The sequence below is a fragment of the Saccostrea cucullata genome, unplaced genomic scaffold (genome assembly GCF_032062105.1).
Source record: "Saccostrea cucullata isolate Sc308-1 unplaced genomic scaffold, CSIRO_AGI_Scuc_v1 ctg844, whole genome shotgun sequence".
Classification (NCBI taxonomy): Eukaryota; Metazoa; Mollusca; class Bivalvia; order Ostreida; family Ostreidae; genus Saccostrea; species Saccostrea cuccullata.
In genome coordinates, this window is record NW_026923586.1 from 35,001 (window position 1) to 54,019 (window position 19,019).

General features: G+C 34.2%; 2 protein-coding genes across 2 annotated transcripts; both read right to left on the reverse strand.

Moving 5' to 3' along the window:
- Positions 1-1,152: 1,152 nt before the first annotated feature.
- LOC134264428 (shootin-1-like) lies at positions 1,153-13,658 on the reverse strand. Its single transcript, XM_062746717.1, has 19 exons — positions 13,497-13,658; positions 12,851-12,903; positions 12,541-12,601; positions 12,120-12,214; positions 11,513-11,669; positions 10,960-11,057; positions 10,763-10,844; positions 10,575-10,596; positions 7,966-8,053; positions 7,582-7,728; positions 7,168-7,303; positions 6,969-7,062; positions 6,228-6,289; positions 5,966-6,075; positions 3,937-3,981; positions 3,057-3,113; positions 2,743-2,893; positions 1,441-1,541; positions 1,153-1,189 (listed from the first exon to the last, which is right to left on the reverse strand). Exons 1-18 carry the CDS (start codon positions 13,603-13,605, stop codon positions 1,441-1,443), a joined length of 1,668 nt encoding a protein of 555 aa, XP_062602701.1. The 5' UTR covers positions 13,606-13,658; the 3' UTR covers positions 1,153-1,189.
- Positions 13,659-15,523: 1,865 nt separating this feature from the next.
- Positions 15,524-16,616, reverse strand: LOC134264423 (uncharacterized). Its single transcript, XM_062746713.1, has one exon. The coding sequence runs from the start codon at positions 16,548-16,550 to the stop codon at positions 15,843-15,845; it is 708 nt and encodes a 235-aa protein (XP_062602697.1). The 5' UTR covers positions 16,551-16,616; the 3' UTR covers positions 15,524-15,842.
- Between the last annotated feature and the right edge of the window lie 2,403 nt (positions 16,617-19,019).

A 19,019-nucleotide genomic window follows, 5' to 3' on the forward strand; every position in this document is an offset into this window, starting at 1 on the left:
CAGCTGTTTTCAAAATCTCCAGGAAAAAATATTGTCCATGGTAATATTAGTCAAATCTGAGTCTAAAGTTAAAGGGATATTTTTATTCAATATTGACATCTTCACAAAATAATACAATTTACAAAAGTATGAAGCAGCAAGTACCAATTTTCAACCATTTCTCAAGGTAAAAAAAATATAAATATTAAATAGTGGAATTTAAACAAAAAAGTACCAAGCAATATTGAAGTATTCATACAGTTCTACTTTTGAAAATATTGAACCAAACTGATTCATTTGTTTCATTAATGGCAACTGTTCTTCTATCTTAGTGTTTCCATGTATATTTTATATACTGTATAGGGGATTAATTTCACGGGTTATAATTTTCACGGTTTTCTCTCTTCGGACACGATCGCGGTTTCTTGAATTCGCGGAATTCTTATCTTTTAGAAGTAAGATGTAAACGACATTTATCAGCGTTATGTCTTTATTTCAGGAACAATATGGTAGGTTAATACAAAATAGACGTAATAAATAATTGACGATTAATTAAATCAGGTGCAGTTATCAAAAATCCTTGACTACAACGTCAAATGACTTCTGTATGCTATTACAATGAGTGCATGTTCATCCCAAGATCTTCAAAACAACGCGGCAAAAACAAACACTGGACGGTAATAAATGTGTTACTGTAGGTCGACGAAATAATATCCTTCCAAATCTTCAGTAAGTTCGATAGTTATTTGAATGATTTTTTGAATCAAAATGTCGATAAAAACTATAATATACATGATAATGCAGGTAACAAATACACCGTGCGTGGTAACACTTGTTACGCAAGGGTAATCAAAACTTATGACCCACGTGTTTTGATTGATGAAACACGTAGCGTTGGCTATTAAAAAGCCTTTTATCAAATACAGGTTATTATCTGTTGATGTAAGCGTGCTAATTAAAATGATTGAATGACAACCACTACTCGTAATTACTGAAATGACCATGTACTGTGGTACATGTACATGTATTTAACCTATCGTAGTATATTCTCAAATTTCCAAATAAAACATGGAGATTATTGAAAAATTATTCACTGTTTCTTGAATTCACGGATTTATTATCACCGTGAATATAGCGAATATTAACACCGCGAGTTATTTTCCCCCTATACAGTAGTCTTGATACACTGCTGCATTGAATGGAACCATTTCTGTAATCGAAAGAAATGACATAAATTCAAACAAAACATAATAAAAGAAATGTATTCAGTTAAACAAATAGCTGAGGGAAATATACATGTACATTGAAATTTTATTTTTAAAAAGGAGCAATTGAGAATACCCACATTAAAACTCTCATCAATTATTTTGATTGCTAGAGTCAGATGGTACATGAAAATTTTATATATGTGCCTGTACTAACTTCAAAAAATCTTAAAATTTAAACACCAAAATAACTGACCTATTTATTGTTTTCTTCCGCTGGATTGAGGAGCTCCTTCAGTCGTCCCCCTTTCAGCTTGAAGTTAGCCGTCAGGAACTCGGGCTTCTTCTCCTCTTTTTCTGAAAAACATTCATTTAAAACATTTTGTATTCCTCAGTGTATAAATCATCATACTGACCTCAAAAAGAGCAATAATCATGTACTAATGACTCAAAAAATTTATATTTCAAGGCAACCACAAATAAGATTTGTGTACATGAACAGAACTTTTAGAATTTCATGAATGAGTACTTCTTTTTTCTCAGGAATTATTTACTTTATGCTACAATCAACAATATTGCAAAAAAAAAAAAATGTTTATTAAATTGACTAATAAACCTATGGTATTAATGTTATGAATTTTACATTTAAAAATGTTACCCGTGTAGACTATAGTAAGACCTGTAGCATGACATGTATCATGATACAGTGGAGAGCATATGTAAAGCATGAAAGATATACATGTATAATAGTATGGAAGGTAGATAATGGTACATTCTGATGTCTGAATGTGATTGATACAAAAGTACAAAGTAAACATAAAACAGACACAGCAATCATCACATAAATAATCTATAAGAAAAGATGGCTACATGTACATGTACATATACTTGTATGTAACAGTAAACATCCCTGATACACAGAAGAAACTCTTACTATTCCACATCTCCAGATAATCCTTGATCCATCAGAGCCTCTGTCAGACAAAAAAATTCAAATTTCCCTATCTTGAGTTATATTAATTCTACATAAACTAAAGAATGGACTCTAAGTTGTAACACTGAATACCCCTAGCTGATTTACTCTACTTGATTCTAACAACAAGGGTGACTGTGCCCAGGTAAACCAGCCATGAATGGTGGACACTTGATTCAGTGTTCCATCTGCACCACCAGAGTTGGCAGATTAAGGTAGCTTTATATGGCTAAGTTACGTCTGGTCACATTTTACAAGAATCAAGTATGCTAGATACCTTACACTACAGACTTGTTTGCCAAATAATCACGATAGTTTTAATTTCACTATGTTCATCATTTTTCCATAAAATTAAGCCTATAGAGAATGTTATTACATGTATTAGTTTTTGAAATTGTTTATACAAAATTTAAATTAATTTCCTGCAGCGTGAAATTAAAACCTTCATGATTGGTACTTTTTTATGATATTGTAAAATTTTAACACCGTGGAATAAAATCTACTTACAGTTACAAACCCAACCTTATAAATTTCAAAGTGATCCAGTCAAACAACAAGTTAACTCCACAATAATTAAGTTAATACCTGGAGTCCCAGAATCAACAGGTGCTCTTTTTTTGAGTGAGAACTTGAAGGCTGGTTCCTTGGGTGTGTCTGGTGTTGACTCATCACCCCGGGGACCACCACCCCCCATGCTCAATAGGTCACCCTCACTCTGGGTACGCTTCATCTTTTTCTGTCATTCAAAGTGAAAAATTTACGATAACTTTTGCTAAATGGTATTAATCCAAATACCCATGGTTTAAACATTTTGGAATTGTTTTCTTTATACTTGTATGTTGTTTACTTACTATGTTGTTTACTAACTATGTTGTTTACTAACTATGTTGTTTACTTACTAGTATGTTGTTTAATTCTTTCATGGCAATGGGCTCCTCTGCACCACCCTCTGATGGCTGTTAAATAAAAACTCAAATTAATTATTCATGTCATATAGTTTTTGACATTAATATCAAGAATTCTAAATATTTTTTTTAAATCAATGAAACATCATAGGTAAGACGTAATTAAAACTCCAGTCTAACTATGAAATTACATGCTGTGGTAGTTACACTGAGACACAGTCATATCACAATTTCTCTCTAGTTGAAGACCAGGTGCCCGTTTTACAAATGAATTTACCACTAAGACCAAAAATTTTGGTTGATTTTAAAATTTTGTAAAATTAATTATCCTGTTTGAAATTGCTAGCATAAAAATATCTTGTTAAATTTTTTTAAAAAAAATTAAAACAATTTTCAAATCAATGTAAAATAAAAAGTGAGTAAAATTAGATTTTGGTCTTAGTCGTAAGTTCTTTTGTAAAATGGGCCCCAGAGTACTATTACATGTACATAACAATTACTGACAGGGCAGTTTGTTTTCTTGCATCTTTTACTTTTTCTTTCAGTAGTGCTTTTCAACATTTCACAAAAGCGTTCTGTGCATGCTTCAGAGAGTAAAGCAGACGGGTTAACAGACAACCAGATAAAATAGGAAAAATAAATCATCTAGGTTTTTTTTTTGGAAGACTTCAGATGCTGCCTTCTTACATGTAAAATAAAAAAAAAACAACAAAATGCAGGGTTAGGATTTGTTCCCAACTAAAAGATGGATAGAACTAAAAACAGATCACTTCTCATTTTTTATGTTTTCAGACTGTAATGATACAAATTACAACATTAGTTTCACATGCTGCCATTGCAATTTGTAAAAAATTCATGCCCAAACAATGTATACCTCTTCTGATACAGATCCCAATCCACCTGCACTGTTCTTAGATCCCTACAGTAAAACCTGGATATTACATTCACTGTTTTGTCTTAGGTCCCTACAGTCTTACTGTCTTACTTTAGATCCCTACAGTAAAACCTGGATATCACATTCACTGTCTTATCTTAGATCTCTACAGTAAAACCTGGATATTACATTCACTGTCTTATCTAAGATCCCTACAGTAAAACCTGGATATTACATACACTGTCTTATCTTAGATCCCTACAGTAAAACCTGGATATTACATACACTGTCTTATCTTAGATCCCTACAGTAAAACCTGGATATTACATCACTGTCTTATCTTAGATCCCTACAGTAAAACCTGGATATTACATACACTGTCTTATTTTAGATCCCTACAGTAAAACCTGGATATTACATACACTGTCTTATCTTAGATCCTACAGTAAAACCTAGATATTACATAAACTGTCTTATCTTAGATCCCTACAGTAAAACCTGGATATTATATACACTGTCTTATTTTAGATCCCTACAGTAAAACCTGAATATTACATACACTGTCTTATCTTAGATCCTACAGTAAAACCTGGATATCACATACACTGTCTTATCTTAGACCCCTACAGTGAAACCTGGATATTACATACACTGTCTTATCTTAGATCCCTACAGTAAAACCTGGATATTATAATCACTGTCTTATCTTAGACCCCTACAGTAAAACCTGGATATTACATTCAATGATTTATCTTATATCCTACAGAAAAACCTGGATATTACATTCACTGTCTTAACTTAGATCCCTACAGTAAAACCTGGATATTACATTCCATTGTTAGGCCTTTTGATGTGACATTGAAATACTCTTTCTACCTAAACAATACTTAGTCTCATGTCAGGTGTGCCCACTCAACAGTAAAACCTGGAATATTACATAAACTGTTTTATGCCATGTTCACAGATTTGTATTGTTTGTAAAACCTGGATATTACATGATCATTGTTTCTTATTTTAACCATGTAACTTTAAAACCATGGATATTGTAAGGGTCATTGATACTCTGATAAGAGAGATAACTCTTAATGACATAAATGTCTATTATTCCTTTATAGATTTGCCAAGTTCATGAAGATGAAGTGTCTTTTGTGTCCAATTTTGCCCCGCAAGCTATGCTATAATTGTCAGTATTTGCTTATAAAATACATTTCTTTTGGAAAATCATTAAGGTTCAAGCAACATTTTATATGAGTGAGCAGAGGGTTTATGAACCTAAAATTGGGAGGTCAACAAACATTGTCAAAAATTTATATTCATTACCGTACATTTTGTATTTTACCGATCATTACCCTACATTTTTCCGGCAAAAAACAATTCATTACCGAATATTACATACACTGCCCAAAACAACTCATTACCGCTATACATATCGATTTAACCGGGTATGGTTCGGTATGTGAGTTCTAATCAACAGTATTCACTCACTATTTAATCAAAATGAGTACATATATATAAATAACTCTGCAGAAATTTATATTCACTGTCATTAACATTATGGCCACCATTAGAAGTTTGTTACAAATCGAGGGAACATTCACCATCGATGGTTTTAATTATAAATGTAGAAAAAATAAGACTTTCAAAAACTCAAAATTGTGGAGATGCGTTGAAAAGAGTTGCAAAAGCAGCTGCAAAACTACCTCGACGAAAATTGGTTATTATAATCACTGTTCAAAGTCTTAGATCACCTCCCCGTGAAAGGGGGATATTATAATCATGTACATGTATAGGTTGTACTGTACACGCATAAGTGGCTAAAACCTGAGGCAATGTAGCGGTAATGTACACTTTTTTATGTAGCGGTAACGTAAGGATTTTTGTAGCGGTAATGACTATGTAGCGGTAATGAAAATTTTGAAAATGTAGCGGTAATGATACGCACCCCTTAAATTACCTACCTTACACACACTACAAGTAAATTAGCTACCTCACACACTTAAGTATTTAGCCCTATTGTGGCGAGTCTTACCCTTCTCTTGACTGAGCGTCCACCGGACGTTAATGGCTTTCCACTGTTGATACGCTCCATCATTTCACTCATCGCTTTTGAAAAGTTGTCATTCATTGCTGGATTTTGTACTGAAATATTATCTTGTATTTGAAACATATTGTATCATGTTGAATATTAAACAAACATGTATAAGGCTAAGCCAAGAATGTGTTACAATCATTTTTAGATTAGTATATAAATTTGGTTATCAGTTTTGTATATGGATTTAGTTGATACATACAAGTTCCAGCAGGTGGTTTTTTCTTTTTCTTTGATCCGTCTCTCCTCAGCCGAGACAGAAATCTGAAATAATTTAGATCACTACATGTACATGTAGTAAGTTCTCTTGCATGTGTCAATCTACCCAAAAGAAATCTACTGAATTTTAAATCATCTATTTAGCACTTAATTCATACATGTATGTAATATGTAGTAATTTAATTTTAGTTGTAACACGTCATTTGATTGGTTAAATGGTTTTATCCATTTTGTATAACATAACTTGCCTATGGCACAATGAGTTACGTCAAAAACGTATTACTCCGCTGGACGTTAACATTTAAAATTTGCAATATTTGAAGCTTTTTTCCGAAGGAAAAAATAGAAAGATCATTTTATTGTCTACATTGAAATTAAATTATAAGGAATGAAGCTTATTTCAACTTATTTTATACGATATAACATAACTGGGAGCAGTTTACACTTTATAAACCGCTCCTTAAATAAATAAACGACAGTAAAACTTACTTATAAAAAACTCACTTGTAGGAAAACATTGTTATAAGTAAACTTTAAAAAATCTCAACAAAGACTTTTTACTTTGTTCTTTATATGGATGATTTAAAAGAGCCTCTGTTATAATGAGGTAAAATTTGAGATCATGTAGACTTATGTTTCCTTTATTCTACAGTATTTTGATGTGTATTAACTATCAATAGTTTACCCTCTACACCTGTCTGATGATTAAAACGGGGATACCTACCCTTTAGATTTGGTGGTCAGTGATGGGGGTGGGGGAGGAGGGGGAGGGGGTGGGGGTCTTGTTGCCTCCTCTAGCTTCACCTCCAAGGCTTTGTCTACACATACAAATGAAACATATTTTAAAGAAATACATAATGTTTTGTATCAATAGTAATATGACTCCTATTTTTGATTTAAAATATGAACCTTTAAAGGCTTACATTTATCTTGTAGTACTTTGTACTGCTCCTCAAACTGTTTGACTCGGTCCTCGAGTCTACTGATCTCCTCCAGGTAAGCCGAGTTATCTGGCTCCTCCACCACTGTCTCCTCAGCCCTCTCCTTCAGCTCCTTAATCTACAAAGATCATAATATATTAATATCTCCTTAATCTACAAAGATCACACTCAAATAATATCTCCTTAATCTACAAACGAGGACAAGTTCATTCAGCAATCAGTTAACTTTGTACCAGGGAGACAATTGTGTTAATCTTTAATCAAAATTACAAGTCTTATTCAACTAAATTCAACTGCTAGAGAGAACATTGTAAATATTGTTTTAAACCACAGTAGATTGTTTCTCAGATCATATAACCTATAATGGGAATATCCCACAGAAGTACTCTTATTTACCTCCTGTTCGTATTTCTGTTTCTGGGTCTCTATGTCCTGGGTGAGCTGTTCCACCTCCGCCAGCGCCATCATCAGTTTGGGATCGGACGCCGCCTCGGTCAGCAGGATCATGCTCTGTTTCTTCATTGCCTCATTCTGGATTCTTATCTAAGCGCAAGAACCACAAAATTCAGAAAACTCAGCCTATATTCATCCTTTATTTGTAACTCACTTGAACTTCAGTACCAAACATCAGTGATACAGTTTAAAAATTAAAGTCAGTATGTACTTTAGTTCATATCTCAGTCACTAATATCAGTACTTTCCTCGGTAACATACATTAATGTACCTTAGTAATTAACAGTAGTACTTTCTTCCATAATTAACATCAATAGTTATACGTACCTCTGTAGCAAATTTTTCTGCTCCACTGCGACACTGCTGTTCTAACTCGTATCTCTGCTGTAAATGAATTATCGATGTTGTTTCACTGCTCCAAACAATTACCAGACACTGAAATATTTTAAAATACAATTTCATGCATATAAATAATTTTAAAATTCATTATATAATTTGGAAATAAATTAATAACACTTGATTCAAATTAATATTTGAATGATAAAGGGAAGTAAATGATCGCAAGTCGACAGTGTTCAACACCAGAAACAGTAGTTAAATTAATTGAGATTCAATGCTTTAAAAGTTAAAAAAAATTAATTAGAATATATAAACACTTTTTTAATGAATAATAGAAGATATAAATAACTTTTATTTTACCCTTAAGAAATTAAACAAGAGGCCCATCATGGCTTCCTGAGTAACTGCTGACGATCTATCTACCAGCCTCCTCTTGCTATCCTATCATGCCCAACAACTCCCTTCCTTTTTTTTTTAAAACTACACACAACAAAACAGGACTTCCTCATTATTTATATGCACATCAGTGGGTGAGAAGAAGATTTTTTAAAGATGTTCTACATATTTCTATGTAAAATTGGACCTGATAAAATTTAAAATAACTACACTACACAAAATGTCATAAGTTTCAGCTTTCCTGGCCCAGTGGTTCTTGAGAAGAAGATTTTTAAAGATTTGTTCTATATATTTCTATGTAAAATAGCCAGGCCCCTCTCTAAGGGAGATTTTAACAATTTAATATCTACACTCCAAGGACTGTGACAAGCTTTCCTGGCCCAGTGGTTCTTGACAAAAATTCAGTAAACATAAAATAAGGGGACTTCGATCCAGTTTAACAATTTAAATCCACTTTACCCAAGGATGCTTTGTACCAAGTTTGGTTATTTTTGTTCTTGAGGGATGTCGAAAATGTGAAAAGTTTACAGACGGACGGACAGACGGACGGACGTACAGACAGGCGGACGCTGGTCAAAATGTGATCAGAAAAGCTCACTTGAGCCTTCGGCTAAAAGTGTAAATAAATACTTTAATTATTAATGATTGAATATTTTACGTATCAAAATTTAGGACAAGGCTATTTCTTTTGGCAGTGATGCCTAAAATCAAGTTTTAAAAATTTGTGGTTAAATCCTCACCATGGGATAGATCAAATTTTTCCGTTTTATAGTAATGTAAAAAATCTTGGATTCTTTTTTTTCTGTAGTGCCCCCTACCCCGCCCTCTGGAGAAAAAATTCTGGCCTGACAATGTTTTCATTGCTCTCCAGAGCCCAAGAATGTAACAGAAATTTTTAAATTCACAGTGAAAAGACATACATAGCTGAGTAACAAATCAAAAAGATCCAAACACAAGAATATTTTCAAATATAAATATTTAACATAAGTTGTTTCACAGTGTTTAATTGTTTATGTAAAGAAATAATCTGAACCCCCCCCCCCCCCACACACACACTTCTGATATTTCCAGGGTGGTAATTGTAATGATATATCTTTGTCGCAGATTTGGATTGTAAGTAGATTTTATTTATTTATTTTTGAGATCGATCGCGTTGGGCTATCTTCGCCTTTTAAGGCAAGTTGTCATGATCTTCCCTTAAAAAAAGAAACGATGTTGCAAGTATATCTGCGACAGTTCCTAGAGAGCGAATTTACGATCTTTAGTACACTTGTCAAAAGATGAACATTTATCATAGAAAAACAAAAACATTGTAAACTTTTATGCACTATTGTTTTTGTTTTATATACTGGTTTTATAAATATATATACTTTTCTTCAAAGGCCTTTGCCTTCAACCAAGATATGTATTAGGGTCAAACAGTGTAATCAAACACATTTCCTATATAAAACAATGTTGCACTGTGGTTTTCTTCTGCATTAAAAAGTGGGGGGGGGGGGGGGGGGGCACAAACATACTCTTGCCCCCCAGATGTGAAAGTTTACGGCTGCCCCCCCCCCCCCCCCCCCCCCCCCCCCCCCCCCGTGACTACGCCTATGAACAGAAAGGCGGAGGGTGATTGAAAAATTGTGCAATATAAAGTTAACCATAATGATATAAACGTATTTTACTAAATGTTTGGTATGAATCAAAATCTGTCTACAAGGAAAAGACTTAGAGAGATTTTTTAAAAATAATTAAAATTCTCTTCAGAAGTATGCCTATTTATTTTAATGTCATTAAAAGCCGTTTCCACCACTTAATATGTGATTTGTGCGACCGGAATAAATGCCGTTCGATCATATATAGAATGTTTAATAAAAGGCTTTTTCCTTTAATAACAAATTCGGTTGCGATTAAACAGCATGCTTAAATGACGCTTTGGATACACATTTCGATACATCTCCGGGTTTATGACACGCATAATGCACCGTGTTGTCAACCTCGACGGCGAATATAAATAGGTGTTCGACTTGCGGTCAGTTTACCCTATGTACTTTAGTTCAGATCTCAGTCACTAATATCAGTACTTTCCTCAGTAACAAACATTAATGTACCTTAGTAATTAACAATAGTACTTTATTCCATAAAACACAGTTATCACACCTCTGTAGCAAATTTTTTCTCCGCTGCGACACTGCTGTACCAAATGTGTGCAAAACTCCCTCACTGCTCCCTCAGACACTGAAAGATAAATAATACTGTAAAGTATAATTCATTTGTAAGAAATAAATTTAAGCATGATTGATATTTTGAATGATAACTGTACAATTACTCATCAAGCTGAGGTTACATTGATTGAGATTCAATGCAGTTCAAATAAAGTCACATGTTAGTTAGAGTTATCTACCCTTCTCCAGTTCCATCATGGCTTCCTTATACTGCTCCACGACTATCTCAGCCTCCTCTCGGCTCTCCTTCATCTCCTCAAACTACACACAACAAAACAGGACTTCTCATTATTTATATGCACATCAGTGGGTGGGTAAAGAACAGAGTAAATCCACCTGATAAAATTTAAAATAACCGATACACAAAATGTCTGACCTTGTGCTTCCACTTGTTTGAGTGTTCCTTCTCAATAGCCAGATCTTCTCTAAGGGAGGACAACTCCTCCTTGACTGTGACAAGCTCCTCTTCTAGTTCTGACAAAAATTCAGTAAACATAAAATAAGGACTATCGATCCAGTTCAACTAGTTTTAAATGGATAAAGATGTGATATTATTTGGTTATTTCAAGAAATATCTGTGATAATTTTCTTGTTTTTAGGACCTTTCTATAATTTAGATGTGATGAGACCTTACTCTGAATTATCTATGATACCGGTAATTTACATGACGAGACCTTACTCTGAATAATGTATGATAAATTACATGATAAGGACCTTATTCTGAATTATCTGTGATAATTTACATGATGAAGACCTTACTCTGAATGATCTGTGATACTTAACATGTTTGTATAGGACCCTACTCTGAATAATCTGTGACTATTATTAACACCTGTTATTACTCTGAACTGTCTGTGATGATTTACATGTGTTAAGAACCTTATTCTGAATTATCTGTGATAATTAACACCTGTTAAGGACCTCCTTACTCTGAATGATGTCGGCCTGCTCCTTCCTGAAGTCCTCCATTGAGTCTTCTTTTTCGTCCAGATCCAGGTTCATCTGAGTGATGTCTGGGGGGTTGGGTCCCTGAAGCTCCAGCAGCATCTTAGACTGTCGCTTCAGCTCCTTGTTCTGGGTGGAAATCTGTTTATAAAAAGAACATTGTGAATCAAAACAGAAAGAAAAGGACTCTGAAATCAGCTCAGTATTTTTTCTTTATTTTTGTGCTTATTATTTTTGGCTTGAGTTAAAAAGCAAAACATATTTATTCTTTCAACTGATGATGCTTATCCAAAAATCAGCTGCAGCTCTAAACTTGTGTTTTATTGACAGAAATTTATGATGGATGGACCATTACAATTAAAGTCCAGTAGTTGTGTTCATGGGCTGGTCAAGGCTGCAGGCTCATGTAACGAGCTTCTTTGTGGTTTTTATATCTCAGTCTGATTGATCTGGTGGCAAAGTCCTTGGTTCTTACCTTAGTGGCTAACACCTCAGTATTTTGTAACTTAGTCATCTTTACTTACCATAGCAGCTAACACCTCAGTCTGGTAGACTGACATGGTCATTAAACTGTTAGTCCTTGGTACTGACCTTAGTGGCTAACACCTCAGCCTGGGTTCTACAGTTGAATTCAATCTCATACTTCATCTTCATTCTTTCATACTCGGATATAGCGGGTTGTATCACTATAATTCATCAAATTCATACATGTGATATTTACTGTTCTTTTTAAAAATGTTTTACTAAGAATAAATTCAATGCCAATAAAAGTTAATTGATAAGAAAATAACATTTTTAATGTATATATAATTTTTCACTTCTTGTATACTGTGGTTTCATCAATATTCGTTGAGCACCAATTTTTGAGGATTCCTTTGTTGAGCTGAATAAAATGTTCATTGAATAAAAATCTGTTATTCTTTTTTAATGCTTTTGTATATATGCTTTTTTTTGATGCCAACAAAAATTGATGAAATCACAGTATGTGAGTTAACTTGGATGATTGTCTTACATTTCTTCATCTCTTTCAGCTGACTTTCTCTGAGTTTCAGGCGGTGTACTACGCTGTTGTACTAAAAAGTGATTAAAATAATTATTAAAATTTAAAACAAACTTAGTAACATACTTTACATGTATCAATTCACTTATGATCATCACTTTTTAAGTGCATACTTTTTAGATCCACCCAGTTAAATTGAACTATAGTCAGGATTGATTTACTTCTCCATTCTTAACTTTTAATGGTGACAATTGAAATCCATCATACTTGTGAGCAATATTTGAATGTAACTTGAAAATAAATAATTCACTTTTTCTCTTACCGCTTTTTCATTTTCTTGGAATTTATAAAGCAGGTCATCATACTGTACAAGAACTGAAAAAAAGAAATAGAAATGAATTCAAATATTTATGTATAGTAGTCAGGAAATTTCACTATTCTCTGGCCATATCAACAGTTCAGATGGTAGAGCATCTGATTATTGATTCAGGGAGCCTGTTAATCTGGTCTGCTGCATTTTTCCTTGCAGGTTGCACATGTACACCATTCCAAAATTTGAATGGATTAATGCACAGGTAATATAATCAGATTATAGGCTATGCGATTGTCTGTCTTCTTTTGAGGTAGTTGGGGGATCAGAATTTAATTTCAGTTTACTGGATGAAACATTGCTATGAATGTGTAATGATTAAAAGTCTCCACATCCACAAATAGTAACAAGGATCTACAGGAAGTGAGCAGACATGGGTAAGAGGAAGCAACCAACAAGGATGTAAAACAACTAATCCAAACTGTAGGGGAAAAAATAATAAAGCATGTATGTAAATAACTAGTGAACGGGTAACCTCTTTTATTTTGCCATAACGATGTATTTTACATTGTTGTTTACTTAAAAAATAAATACATCATTTAGGGAAAAGACGTTTCCTTACAACTTCCTCTTTCAATTTTCCATTTCGCCGACTTACCTTGACTTGACAGCGATTTCAATTTATCATATCGTTCTTGTAGCTCTGCTAATTCATCGTTCTCCATCTTTTCTGACATGTTTTCTTTCTCTGAATCAAATTCAGACATGACTTTAGTTAGTAGATCCTCTATTTGTCTGGAGTATTGACTAGACTGTCTCAGTCTGGCCTGGAAAATAAATCAGGAAGTTTTAGCATGAATTCCGATCCCGATCTGAAATCGACCCAAATGTTCTAACCCTTGTATGGCGACAGGAAATTTTGAGGGTGTGTGTGTTGCACATCCCTTTAAAATAGCCGAATAAGGCACACGACTCAGTTTTTTTTTCCTTAAGGACACATGATACAAGCAAACTTTTATTTTAAAAATTCAGAGTTTCTAGTAGATACAGTTCAATAGGATTGTTCAAATATTGCTAATCGAACTTTATTTTCTTATTTTCTGTTTAATGAAAAATATGCAATTTTTTGCGGGACTTTTATGATGCTTAAAGATGCTGTATATATATCTAATCAAACAAAATTTGAGGAAAAACTCTTTGGTAAATATAAATCATGTTTTTCTATTAAAAAATCATTTTGCAATTTTTTATTAACTCCAAGAACAACTTATGGTACTATGATTTTTTCCTATATATTAAAAATCAAAACCTCGAGAGCAAATTAAGAATTTTTGGTCCTCTTCGCTCCTAACAAAGGAGCGAAAAAAAACCTTTAGGCTTCCGAAGATGGAAATCTTTTGAATTTATAATGTGCTTTATTTGCAGGTTTTACGACACCTGACTGCTGATTTTAGAATAATTATTGTTTGTCTGTCTAATACAATTCAATATAAACTTTTGATTAAATATATAATTATATATATTACATATGTATGAATTAAAATACAATTTTCGTTCTCAATAAACAGAATGATCTATGCTCATTATATATATTTCACAGTTCAGTATAATAAAAGCTCTTTATAAACATATTTGCACAAAGTTTTATCTCTGTATATTAAACTGTTAGTTTTATACACATTCTTCCTTTTCTTTGTTTTGACCATCGTAAACGTTGCATTTCTGAACACTTAGTATCGTTTTTAAGACCCTCCCCTTTTGGGGAATATCGGAGTGGACCGAAAACCCTAGGCTAGCGAAGATGCTCATGGGAAAGTTGATTGATTGATTGTATATTGTTTAACGTCCCTCTCGAGAATTTTTCACTCATATGGAGATGCCACCACTTACCGGTGGAGAGCTGCAAATTTTGTCCTATACAAGGCATTTAGGCCATTGAGCAGGGAGAAAGTAGTCATAACAACAAAGTTTATTTTTAAATAAAATTTGTTGAAAGACAGTGCCAGCACCTACTGCGACACGGGACCTCGGTTTATTTTTCCAAAATAAAACTTTGATTGTCAATTGTGGATCTTATCTAATTGATTTGGAAAAAAAGATTTTACAATATATCAGTTGAAGAAGCGTTCATATAATTTTCATTTTTTTGTCTGAACCATGCAGTGTGGCTCCTTAAACATTATCCTCCCTTGGAATACAATGCTAAATTCCTCCACATCCAAGGATACTTAGTTCCATTAAATAATGGTCAAATTCCAATCAGAAAAGCTCACTAAACAATTCTGTTCAAATGCTTCAATGGAGATGCACCTTTCAGAATTTCTGCTCAGTAAAGAATATAAGGTACGGCCGATTTTCAAACCTTTTTGGAAGGGAATTTTATAATAACATATTGACAATTCAGGACAATATTTGAATTAAACTGATATAAACTGGTTTCTTTTTTAGCACTGTACCATAGCTCAATTTCAGTTTCCCTCCATCACCCCCTTATCAATTGACAACCACCTCTGATGGGAGCATTAGGTCACAACTGATGTCATTTTATTCTAATATAAGAGACAACTAACAGTGTCGAAGATAAAGTGATAACAAATTTTATTTACAAGAACAAGATTTGTGAGGTTAAAGCACTAAACATTTGTTATTTCTTTTCTAAAACGATTATGTACAAATTCAGTTATGTCTACACATCATTTAAAATTAATTAGTGTAAAAATAGCGAGTTAAAATCATAATTTGATAAACTTTATACAAAATTTCAGCACCATAGCAAAACTGGGAAATATAGAATAGGATTAAAATTCGATTTAATGTAAAAGTCATCTTCTCTAACTCAAAATTATCTTTGACAATAAGAATTCAATACTGTAAACATTGATAAACGTTACTTCACAATAAAGATCCAGTGTCCAAGATCACAGAATCACACTCTGTTGATAGAATTGCTGGATATTACAATTATGTCAAATTCCTCTGCTGTACTAGGGCGCAATTGCGCCCTTCAGTTACTGCTTTCACTGTCACTGTCACGGCGTCGCTTTCCCGTAGCTAGGCGCCTTGCATGAAGTTGAGTAAGGCTTGGAGCAGAGAGGTCACCATCGTTTTTGGGACAATAGCGTATCGTGTGGGCGTTGTCCCCAGAAACCCCACACAGAGGACACGTGTACTTACGGAGGATGGGACAGCTGACTTTCCCTTCTTCATCTTTGAGCACGTGACTTGAGTAGATGACCACAGTTTCTCCGTTGTTCTTACAGAAAACACACAGCTTCTTTTGCTTAGCTCTTCTGGCAGCCCGCTTCCGTTCTTTGAATGCCATGACTTCCAGAACCACTGGGTTTGATTCCTGTTGGACGGAAATTGACGAATGTCTCCGGAGTTCCACCTGGTAACTGTCCAGCTCGTCCAGTTCCACGTCTCGGCCGTTATGTCGGAAATCCTCCAAGGAGTCCCTACGCATGGCGTCCAGGGGGTCGAAGGGCCGGAATCCTATGTCATTCAACGAACCGACACACAGTGTTCCAGGAAAGCCGGTACCGAAAAATTCCCCGTCACTGCTATTGTCGTCAATGAAGGATGGCGAGAGTGTCATAAGATTAGTGAGATTGGACACTAAATCTTTATTCCAGGCTATATCACTAAAACCTAGGTAGTCCTGGAACGGTTTGTAAGGGTCCTGGGGACACGCCTGTTTTCTGTTCTGAGCCATCTTGCATCTCGTGTGCCAGTCCGGGATTTGTTACGTTTAAATCTCAGCAGAGGCGGAGTTTTACTCAAACTGTCAGCAGTACTTTACGCTCGAATAATTAGAAAGCGTGAATACTTTCCATAGCCTGGTGTGAACTGATTGGTCAATTGGATAGCGAGGAGGTGTCTAAACTATTTATGTTCAATTAATGTGAGCACGCTGGCTATTACAAATCCATTAGGGCATCAAAATAAACAAACGAGAGAGATAGAGAGAGAGAGGAGAAAGAGAGTGAATTTCCGTTTTCATTGGTGTTGAATTCAAATTAAAATATGTCCCCTTTTTAGTTTTTTTTTGCTAGATTTTAAAAAAGTTAATTACATGTGTAACATGTATATTTAAATTTTAAATGAGGGGAGGGTTATCTACGGACTTTTATTAAAAGTTCTATGGTAAAAAGTTACTATGTCCTGGGAAAAAAGTGGGGGGGGGGGGCGGCACCAACATGCAACGTGCCCGACAAGTCATGGATTTATATGAGAGAGTAAGGTTTATGTTAAATAAAGCAATTCCATAACAATGAATGGTACTAAAATATTCCTTCTAGTGTTTAATATTAAAGTTTTAAGTTTTTACCAAATCCTTCTGTGTTAAAATACTCAGAAATGAATTCTTGTATACCATCAACTAATAATTTTATTTGATGTTTTTGAATTTGTATTTTTTTTTCCATTTAATCAACTACATTTTTTTTTGTACCAGAATTTCCGTTCATAAATTCTCCTGTTTATCTAAGCAAATATCATCACAGAATTATTAAAACAAGAAAATCACAGAGAGGGAAAATATCTTTGAGTTTACAGTGACCGACCCATGGGTAACACTCCGGGAGGGGTTGGTGGGTTAAGATCAAGGCCTAGTCTAATCCCTTTTATTGCATTATACAAGTCCGCTGTCAGCACTATTGGTGTAAGCCTTTTATGTTTATTAACAGTATGATAATCCTCTACATTGATATTTAAGCACCCCGAGACTTAATTAATATGTTTATTTTTGTTAATTGGTTTTTGACACATAAAGTATCCTAAATAAACAAAAGTTGCGTTTATCACATCAGGTCTCATGGGAAACGTATATATATAACAGGGCAAAGCCCAGATACACGCGTGAGAAGCTTCCATTAATTAATTGTAAAATCCCCATTCTTTTAAACTTAGCTGAGAGACCTAGGATCCTGACGCATCTTTTAGGTTAAATCTCTATGTTGTACGGAAATAAAATTATTATACAAGTCAAATTGTCAAGAATTAAAAGCATATTTTTTCTATTTTTTAATGCTTTGCAATTTTTTTCCCTTCAGATACAGACTTATTAGACAATAAGTAAGTCCTCTTCATGAAACTGAGGCCTGGTACATTGTGTATTGCTAATTTTGATATTTATTACTTTTTTTTCAATTAAAGTATTTTTTTTTTTACCGTACACTCTTATTATCGACTAAAGAAATGCTTAAAAAACTAAATCATTATACTTAGAGTAAACAATTGTGAGCATGCACATATCGAGGTATTATGCCCTCTGCTCTCGAATATACATGCATTATATCTATGTCTCATCTTTACAGCGCATGAATGTAACCGTGATCACGTGACCTATTTTCCTCCGAACATCCCATATTTCATTGCTGACACCCAAATCTAAATGAAAGCCATTTAAAAAGTCACATAACAATTGATTTATATATTTTGTAATCATCAAAAGCAATTCGTAAAACAGAAAGTGCTGCGCTGTTATCGAGGGACCCCTTAACATCAATCATGGGGGCTTTCCGCTCGCCTCCTCTCGCTCCTCTGAAATCGTATCCCCTTCATGTTACAGGTGGTTGGAGGAAGATGAATGGGAAACCTCCATCGCCGTCCTCAGCGGGGAGTTTACTTGATGTGGGAATCCCTTTTGTACAACACAGGGGTGATGTTATTGTTGTAAGCAAACAAGGCTGAGGCGAAGACATTAGTAGATAATAAATTACTGCGACCAATTGTAAGCTCCATTGATTGCCGAAAGTTAAAGACGTAATCCATTTTTTTTTACCACATTATGTGCTTGTGATATAATTATGTATGTGCAAAATGTATTTATTAGTCTCAAAATTTACGGCATATCGGCGGTAAATTATTATTAATACCGTAAAATATTAAAGAAATTGTAGTATTGAAACGTGCGTATATACACTTTTAACTATTTCGTTGAAGGGGATGGGGTGGGGGATGGCCAATCCCGCATCTTCCATGTACCGGCATATTCTTATTCAGTTCTTGGGTCCACGCATGACGGCTACCACAGGAGAGGGGGTGATGTTTGAAATTTCGCTTTTTATCAGTGAACATGACTGGTCATGCTATACTCAAGATTGTGATTTTAAATACAAATTTCATTTGTCATGTATTATTACTCCGGTCTAACTTTTTCATTCCAGTAAAACAGACTTTC

Bases quoted from the DNA above. Each gene is read 5' to 3' on its own strand.
- LOC134264423 (XM_062746713.1), bottom strand. From the start codon at position 16,550: ATGGCTCAGAACAGAAAACAGGCGTGTCCCCAGGACCCTTACAAACCG.
- LOC134264428 (XM_062746717.1), bottom strand. From the start codon at position 13,605: ATGTCTGAATTTGATTCAGAGAAAGAAAACATGTCAGAAAAGATGGAG. The intron at 12,602-12,850 runs GTAAGAGAAAAA...ATCACTTTTTAG, and splicing joins TCCAAGAAAATGAAAAAGCG to TACAACAGCGTAGTACACCG. The intron at 12,215-12,540 runs GTAAGACAATCA...GATGAATTATAG, and splicing joins GCTGAAAGAGATGAAGAAAT to TGATACAACCCGCTATATCC.